The sequence below is a fragment of the Haliotis cracherodii genome, unplaced genomic scaffold, assembly GCF_022045235.1.
Source record: "Haliotis cracherodii isolate W230 unplaced genomic scaffold, xgHalCrac1.p SCAF_1, whole genome shotgun sequence".
NCBI classification, from domain to species: domain Eukaryota; kingdom Metazoa; phylum Mollusca; class Gastropoda; order Lepetellida; family Haliotidae; genus Haliotis; species Haliotis cracherodii.
In genome coordinates this window covers 48,148,885-48,158,662 of record NW_027266264.1, presented here as the reverse complement: position 1 = coordinate 48,158,662, position 9,778 = coordinate 48,148,885, and the positions used below count along the sequence as shown (strand labels likewise).

At 41.2% G+C, this 9,778-nt stretch overlaps 1 protein-coding gene across 1 annotated transcript; it reads left to right on the top strand.

Moving 5' to 3' along the window:
- The first annotated feature begins 7,215 nt into the window (after window positions 1–7,215).
- Window positions 7,216–9,385, top strand: LOC139464961 (uncharacterized). Its single transcript, XM_071246596.1, has 2 exons — window positions 7,216–7,281; window positions 8,816–9,385. Exons 1-2 carry the CDS (start codon window positions 7,216–7,218, stop codon window positions 9,383–9,385), a joined length of 636 nt encoding a protein of 211 aa, XP_071102697.1.
- The last annotated feature ends 393 nt before the right edge of the window (window positions 9,386–9,778 follow it).

The window sequence follows — 9,778 nt, the reverse complement described above, 5'->3', positions numbered from 1 at the left end:
TCATGCCTAAGGTACCCTGAACGTAATAATTATATACCTTAATATAATTATACAGACCGTGTGGTGTTTAATGTCAAACGTTAGAACAGGTATGCGAGATTCAACACACCTGCACCGGGTTTCAATTTCCTCCGTAGTCTATGGGTAGAGCGTCTGCCCGAACCGAAGGTCGGGAATTCGATCATTCGACCATGCCAAAATACGTCACCCTGTCTGGCGCTCGGCATAAAGGGGCTAAAACAATGACTGGTCGGCTCGGAGTGAGTATACTGTGTCTAAGTGGGGGTTTCATGTTACCGCATGGTATCTCAGTGTGTAACACTATATAATCGGCATTAGTCCGGTGAGTGAATGAGTATGGTTTGACGCCGCTTCTAGCAATATTCCAGCAATATCACGGCGGGGGACACCAGAAATGGGCTTCACACATTGTACCGAAATGGGGAATCGAACCCGGGTCTTCGGCGTGACAAGCGAACGCTTTAACCACCAGGCTTCCCTACCGCCCCTCATTAGTCCGGACTAGTACAAGCAGCCACACACACACACGTGCATGCACGTGGCTTTTTAAGAGCAATAATTTTGAACACTATGCTAAACCCCATTATAACGCACCTTCAATTGGGACACCAGTCATACAACAAATGCAAAGCAGTGTTCTCAAAATGGCGTAAAAATAGCTAACGTTTAAACTAATGATACTACATTTTCTCAATAATGTCGTTACTTGTTAAACTATGACTTCGTCTCTGGTCGGCTTTCAAGACAGAAAAAGTGGCGACATGAACACACTAAATAATTCGAGGAAAGTATATTAGTAACTTTACGATAAATATATGGCCATGTTTTCGACAGTCATAACCTCCCCCAATATAGAAAATGTTCATTATCATATAATACGAAACCATTGACCAAAATGGCGTTTCATACAACGGCAAAAACTTTATACAGTGTGTATTTTGGATCAGTGTGTATATTTGACGTGTACTGAATAAGGGCTGTGAGGGGTACAATAGTGAATGGATCACTGATATTCAGTGACCGGGATGTTCTTCAGTCTTGGTACCAACAATGTCTACAGGTATTTACAGTATTGTCACTACCCCTAGTGTAAAAGTACCTACACACGAGATCCACGCGTTATTGAATTATCCCTAACTCTGCCAGGTTCAATACATTTTGTACTAATCGATGGGTTCATTGTATAAGGAAGCATCAATAATTCAAAACAACGCGCAATTGTATCAGATTGACCTCAGGTTAAGCATTTTCTTTGCTCAGAAATCACGTGCAAAATGTCCATAAATTTGCAATATTTACGCCCTTAGCTTCTATCATCAACATCAAATTCAGAATGTACGTATACATTGGCTGATACAGTATTGTTAAGAAACTGATTAAGCTATTGGTTGAAACATTTATCTTTACAGAATAACGTTGTACCCTTAGCCCACGTCAGTGATTTTATGGGAAAGAGCGTCAAATTTTAACATAAACTCCCTGTATGTATACCGTACAAAAGAGTTAATGATCATCAATACATTGGGGGATATTTTTTTTATAAAACTAACTGCTCAGTCTTCGCTACAAATAGTCTTGATCCCTAATTTTGTGTCGATCAGTAAATATCCAACTGCTCTTATATGATAATGTTACCTTAATGTTATCCAGTCATGCAGCCTGGCCATGGATCTTCCGTTAGCTGGGTATTGTTAAAGGTTAAAGAATATGCCAATCAGACAGCTTGATGACTATTGCGTTTGTTGCATGTTATATTCAGAAATTCCCCTGAGTGCCATTCCAAATGGTTAACGCTAGTATTCGGCTTGTGAGGGAGCTATGTCGAGATCGATATGATATACAAGCTTAGTAACGCTTAAGTGATGATGACATGTACATTATGTATCCGTGTGGGAACATGCTGGGACATCAATCGTGTTTGTTGTTTAAAGCCCAACTCAGAATAACCCAGCGGTCTGTAAATTATCGAGCCTGGACCAGACAATCCTGTGATTGGCATCATGAGCATGGATCCACACAACTAGGATACGACGACATGCATGAACAAGTGAATGACATTTTTAAATCATACTTCAGAACTAGAACACAATGTGGCTGACACGTTCTGAGGCTATGGATAGAAGTGCACTGTAAGGGGGCGAAGTCAGCAAGTGGTCAAAAACGACATAGGGCAAGTGACATAGTTCAAATGTGCCTCTGTTCACTAGCAGGGAATGGGTATCCGATATCTGAGGTGGATGTGTAAACCCTCTTGTGGCCATAAGCAGCTTGAAATGCATACTTCCCAGGTATTTGAGAATCGTAACTTGAATGCAAACAAAACGGGGAATAATTAAGTTTTTATTATTTAAAAAAACAAACACATATGAGTTGATACTAGTACCTGGATACGTGCGCTATATAAAATGTATAATATATATATATTCATGGTACGACCCAGAATATGTAGAGGATGTTATGTAAAATGATAAATAATCTCTTTTGAATGTGAATCCCGTATACAGCCTCAGACGTATCGAGGCCAACAAATCTGATCTTGTCCTTTGTGATAAATCCAATGAATTTTGACACTAATCTGATTGACAAGATTCAGAAACAACTGGGCAAATATGCAGACCTCGCTTTCGAAATTTCGAGCTTGCATCCGAAGTACCAAGTACCAAGTTGTCCGGCACGTCCGAAAAGTCCTGGGTGTGTTCGAAGAGACAGCGCTTCCTGGGAGAAGTCCCATTCTCTGTCTGGTCTGCGTGTAGAGGGTGCAAGGGCCCTGAGCTGATGATGAGCTGAGCTTCTTAAACTGAAACTCCAACAGCCACCCATGCGGACATGCCGTCTGTCTCCTTTATTGTATGGCGCTCCTTATATACTCAACAACAAAAGTTCCTGTGACGCCAATATTTTAGTGTATTTTTCAAACAAGTAAAGTTTGGTTTTCAATATTGTAGTACATGTATGGAATCAAGTCGCAAAAACGCAACTGCTACAGAAAAGCATGTATTCCATGCAAAAGTTTACTTATATGCAAGCCCCATTCATTTCACTAACCAAGAATGGGAATAAAAACATGTGCGTTAACGGGATTCCATATGCATTGTTTAGCATCGTGCTGACAACCACCCAGAAAAACAACAAAATTACGCAATTATTCAACATTACGAAATGCCACGCCTGTCTGTTTGAAGCAGGATCGAGTCAACCTGATGCTGCAAGACAGTTTAACGTCCACAGAAACACCATTTGCTGTTGCAGCGTTGGCAACAGACGAATGCAGTCAGAGACCTCGGAGTGGCAGGCCACGCGTAACCAATAATCAACAAGACAACTGGATTCGAACAACACACCTACGAAATCGATTCCAGCCAGAAACAGTGACTGCAAGAAGCATCCCTGGCCTTCGTGGAATATCTTCACAAACCGTACGTCATCGCCTCAGATTTGCAGGGATTGTCGCCAGAAGACCCGCCAGACATCCCATTTTGACAGGAAACCACCGTCAAGCACGTCTACAGTGGTGCAGACAGCGTCTACGCTGAACCGCCATGCAGTTGGGACAAGTTCTATTCACTTGCGGGTCTCGTTTTCACCTCTGCCACAGCGATGGACGGATTCGAGTGTACCGACGTCGAGGTGAACGTTTCGTCAATAATAGTGTCATGGAAGAAGATCGGTTCGGGGGCGGAAGCGTTATCGTATGGGGTAGGATAACAGCAAAACAGAGGACCCGTTTGATAGTGGTAGAGGGAAATCTCAATGGACAACGCTTTCGCGACGAGATCATCGGCCCTGTTGTTCTACCATTTTTGCGTCGTTATTACCTTTCAACATGACAAAGCCCTTCCTTATATTGCTTGACTTGTTCAGGATTCAACAAAACAACGTGAATGTCATCCCCTGGCCGGTTCGCTCCCCTGATCTCTCACCAATCGAGCACATGTGGGATGAAATGGATCGGCGCCTTCAACGTCAACCACGTGTTCCACAGACACTCCAGGAACTTAGAAACATGCTCCAGCAGATATGGACAGGTATCCCACAGGACTTTGTGCAATGCCTGGTCCAATCCATGAGACGAAGATGTGTTGCTTGCATCGCAACCAGAGTGAGTGAGTGAGTTGGGTTTAACGCCGCTTTTATCAGTATTCCAGTTATATCACGGCGTGTCAGCTTAATGTGGGAGGAAAGCCCGAAGTGATGCAGGTCTCAGACGTTTACCACTTCGGTGAAACCAACGAGCACGGGTATGGTGCTGACAAACCTAGAAACATAATCGGGGCGAACCGGGATTCGACCCCACAATCATAGATTTCTGGCGTGCCCAAGGGACACAACTCTGCATAGCGAATCGCGGCGCCTTAAAAACTGGGCCACCTGTGCCCCCGCATCGCAACCAGAGGTGGACACACACGCTATTGATTTGTAAATTGACATTTTGGCATGTTCATGTTTTTTTATGAAATCAAGCATTTTCTGAAGTCGGTATGGCAAATTAAACCATTTGAACACTTACATGAGTCTTTTATCTGTTGCAAAACGAAATTGTTTCAGATTTGGTAAAACACATAACTTTGTAATAAATCTTAACAGGAACTTTTTTTGTTCGGTATATTCCGTTGCTACTGTAAGCGACATTCAAGAGGGGGGAAGTTACATTATGTCAATATGAATGATCGACGCCTCACCATACGTCGCTTTTACAGTAGGCACAAACACTGCGTTCTTGCCGAGTGGTGGTTATCTCCACTAAGTCTGCAAATCTAAATAATGATGGACGGTGACTCGGCTCATATGATATGTACGAGGTCATTTGTAATTTTGAGCCTATAATTCCTTTACGTGTGAGTCGTGTACTATCTTACCATATAATGAAACAACAAGAAATTCGTGTATATTCTATGTCGACAAGCAGTGTAATTGTCCGCGTATTCACAAATATTGTGTTAGCGTCCTGTTTCGAGACATCGAAAACTAAGTAAAGGAATGTCTGCTCATCTTATGGTGTGTTGATAAATAAGCGACGATCGTTTGATTCGATCGAGTTTGTTTATGGAATGGGCATCTTCTAAATCTATAGCTAGCCTGAAGTAGACATGATGATTTTCAAATTAAACAGGAACTTGGCTGGAGCTAATTGGGAGTCCTATCTAGCAACTTTGGCTTTTTTATCAGTCAACCTAGGATGTAGATTAATCAATTAATTAATAATAACAACATCTGAGTCTAGGATGGAAAGTGGCACCTAGGCAAGGAGAATAGTCTTCCGTCTGCCTTAAAGGTGAATCTTTCCAATGCATCCGTGAACACATTATTGGTAGTTGTGCTAACAGTTACCACAATCACCACATGGAACAAGACAACCTGCCTTATTTAGTGGACAACGCGTATGTTTGGAGACAGAAGCCCGGTAGTTCTATTCCCTTGCCGTGTCATACCAAAAGACGTTGATAGATGGTACTTGTTGCTACTCTGCCTGGCGATCGGCATTATATTAAGAGGCAAAAACAAGGAATCGCCGGTTCGGAGTGGGTATCCATGTTAACCCTCGGCATGGTATCTCAGTGGGCTAGCAGTATACGTTCGGCATAGATCGGGACTAGTACAAGCAGCCACAGCCACAGCCACAGCCACACACACACACACACACACACACACACACACACACATTCACACACACACACACACACACACACACAGCCACACACACAGCCACACACACACACACACACACACAGCCACACAGCCACACACACACACACACACACACAGCCACACACATTCACACACACACACACACACACACACACACACACACACACACCCACCCACACAGCCACACAGCCACACACACAACAACACACACACACACACACATTCACACACACACACACACACACACACACACACACACACACAGCCACACACACACACACACACACAGCCCCCCCCCCCCCCCCCCCCCCCACACACACACACACACACACACACACACACACACACACGCACGCGCACACACACACACACATTCACACACACGTACATGCACGACGCTATATGAGTGAAGTAATATGGACGTGACGTTAAACCCCATTTTACTCACCTTACCATTTGGAACAAGCGGTTTATACATCTCATGATAGATTAACACGTCTCATGATAGATTAACACGTCAGAAAGGTATCTGACATATGCTTTATGAAGACCAATGCAAGACCATGTTTCCATAGATCTGCATGACGCTAATCGCGATACAGAATGTGATGTATTCCTTGATGTGAGTAGTGAAGTATTAGTGTACCGATGATAGTGAGCTGTCAGCTGTGTTGGCGTGATTATATCGTGCTAATGCTTGAAAATGCACTTTAAAACACTTTTTGTATTTGTTTATTTTGCGAAGATATTTTTGTGTGAATTTTCCCTTTAACAATTTCCCCTATTTATTTAGCTCTCTGTCTCAAATTGTCAGTGAGTTTGCCTAGCTTTAAGATCTTTAATATCTTCAAAATGAATATCAAATATATGGTGAGATTTGAAATGTCTGTACAGAGACATATATGCAACAAAACATGTCGGTAATGTTATGATGATGCTAGGATTATCGTATAGATAACCACATCATATCGACTTCATTGTGCGAATCCATTTAATTTGCATAACAAATCTCATAATGTGCATATTCCATTGAATGTACAGTTACTACAATCTTGTTTTATCGGTTTATAAATCGGAGTGGTGGTGCGACGTCATTTCAAATGCAGATGTTATAGTATTTGTTAGAATAGTTTCAAATGCGAATGAGACAATAGCTGAGGGATACTGAAACAAATCCATTCCTGATCATGAACCGTGGAAAGCCATCGCGTGTTTGGAAAATTAACACAAGAGTGTATCTCTGTCATTGTTACACGATATTTTATTTAAATATTCATTGAAATGCGAACATGCATATATATCTATTTGAAAGCTATGATATCTAGTCAGTTAAATCAATGTACTATTTTGCATTTTGTATGAACGTAATTTGACTCTTCGCTGAATCCTTTCACAGGTCCGATACGGTTATTAAAAGACAGAGCTTGAACTCCAGTGCTACAAACAATAAGAATGGTATTACTTTTGTTTTGTCAGCATAAACTATTCGACTGTCTGCATTGTATTTTCACGATGCCACTGAACAAGTTGTTTCATTGTATATGGTGCATGAGGGTGACAGGGAAGAGGTCTATTTCGAAGTGCTGTGCTGTGAACGTTATGACCGAGGTTTTGGTATGTACACATATGCTTTATTTTCTAAATCTATTGAGTGTAATAAGTGTTATACCATTTTCCTCCTCATCAATATTCTTGCATCAACTTTAAAACTAGGTGCATATTCAACGTTACTGATCTGGATTATGGTAAATATGAAGCGATTCCCAAATTAAAAGCAATTAGTTAACCAATTAGTACCAATATGTACGTAAAAGAATTTAGTGTGAAACCAACAAATGATACACAATCAACACTTGTATCACAAAATTAACTAGGTTCACAAATCAGTTCAAACCGCTACACAGCAATTCCATTGGCAGTACACAATAGAGTGGTAGTACAATATTCAATTGCAGTAAAAAACTTGTTAGCAGTGAAAATGACAATGACAAGAATAATAATCACCTCGCGCAACAGTGGTCAAGCTCCCGAGATAGGCCTAGGCTACAAATCAAGGGTGTAATGTGATCCGGCACAGCTTCCGGCACTTTCTACACAGTGCCAGACCAGTCCAGGGTCGCTTGAACAGCACAGAATATTCCACATGTTTTTATAACGCTTGACATCAATCAATGCTATTCCAGAAGCATCTAACTTCCTCACCACTGCCTACATTAAATAGTACTACATTCCAGACAACTAATCTTTGTACAAATACAATGCAATGAACTTCTACTGAATCTCAACAGAAACAATGTGATACAGTTACAATCACTGTTTAACCATAAATTACACTGCCATATAACTCGATGTCAACATAGCTATCACGTTGCGACTGTGGCATGGTATCTGAGTGGGATAGCACTATACATCTGGCGTAAGTCCAGGCTAGTAGCTGCCACACACACGAGGTCGCGAGGTTAAACCCATGTTCACCAGTCCATTGGTTTGTAAACTGTTGTAGAGTTAGAGATCGTACGTTCATGTTATTTTGTCATGATGACTCTAAAGTGGTTCATAACTAACATAAAGTGAAAATAAATTCTCATAATGAGTTATATCCCTGTTGTACCTCGAAAGTTATGTATACTATTTCATGTAGTTCGTTTGACAAGTTTGAACCTACAGCCATACAACAAGCAGTAGACAGACCTATTTCCTCACTAATAATGACATGAACGTTGTTTTCTCAAATTGTTCTTCAGTAAAATTTTGAGTAGTTTATTTGCAACAAATGGATTAAAATAATATCATCAATAGATGAGAAATGTCTGTTAAGAACTACCACAATGATAGTGCATCGCAATTCATTTAGGACAGGACATAAAAAAGCCCGACGTTACCGTGAGAATTATTGAAAATCTATGATTTGTACAAAACATGTTTTGTGCCATCGTTAATATTCATCATACCTGATTGAAATCGTGTTTATTTCGGTAAAGGGGCAAGCGATTCATTATACAGTAAACTGTTGGCAGCATAATTCACAAAGAAAGATACTTCTAAAAGAACTTGACACTTTTTTCTTTAAAGCAAGGAGAGCCTATTTCGCAGAAATGGATGTTAAGTACTTCAGAGGATAACCTATTGTTTTCTAATATATTTGCAGGTGAAAGATGAAAGTCAACTTAGTTTCAAAGTGCGTTGTGTTGGAGACACAGATGCAATGGATGTATGGGTTAAGAAGGATGAAGTCTTGACGAAAGTTGTCAAATCAACAGGGGAAGACAGGATTTCGTCGTTCGTATCAAAGTGTGCTGTACAGATAAAGAAAACACTCTGTCTTCAAAACAGAAACAAGAGTGTAGTCCGCATCACCGTTGATGTTGATCAGGACATATATAAATCAGTATTTGGGCATATCGGAAGTGACGTTACGGCAAGCGGGAATAAGTATACCATAGTCCCAGATAATTCTGAATTGGAACCCTACTTTGGTTCTGGATGGAACTTACGAATATTAAACAGAAGGGGAGACTTTATGTATGTCGTTCCTGGTACGTTTAAAGCCTGCTTGAAGAGTCATGCTCCAGTGAAAGAGTTCGTTCCAAGTTCACTAGGTCTCATTGAAAAATGGCTGTGGCAGGGCTTGTTTTGCGAGCTTGACTTCGTTCCAGGATTTGGCACAGGGCCCGACTATTTTCACCTCATGTGGTACTCTTTTGGCACGTTGGTGTGATGCATGGAGATCCATAAATTGTACTGATAATTCATGTTATGTCTTTGTGGTCCTCTGGCACCGGATTGCTACGTATCATGACATGGATGACGTTGTGCTATGTATACCGATGTGTCATCGAATCCACACACTATAGTTTCCTGTTTTACATAACTATATCCCATTACTCTGCACAACGAAACCAGAAAACTGTGAAGGAACCGTCGGATAAAGATATAATTCCTCAATTCGATTTGTTGCTGTTGCGCGACAACTGTTGTTAATCCGAAAATGCGATAATCCGCAACATTTCAATAGAACGGGGCTGCCGACACACTCACCGAGCCCCATTGAGATATCTTACAATGACTTAGTAATAGGGAATCAAAGACCATTCACAGCCCACTCTGCGAC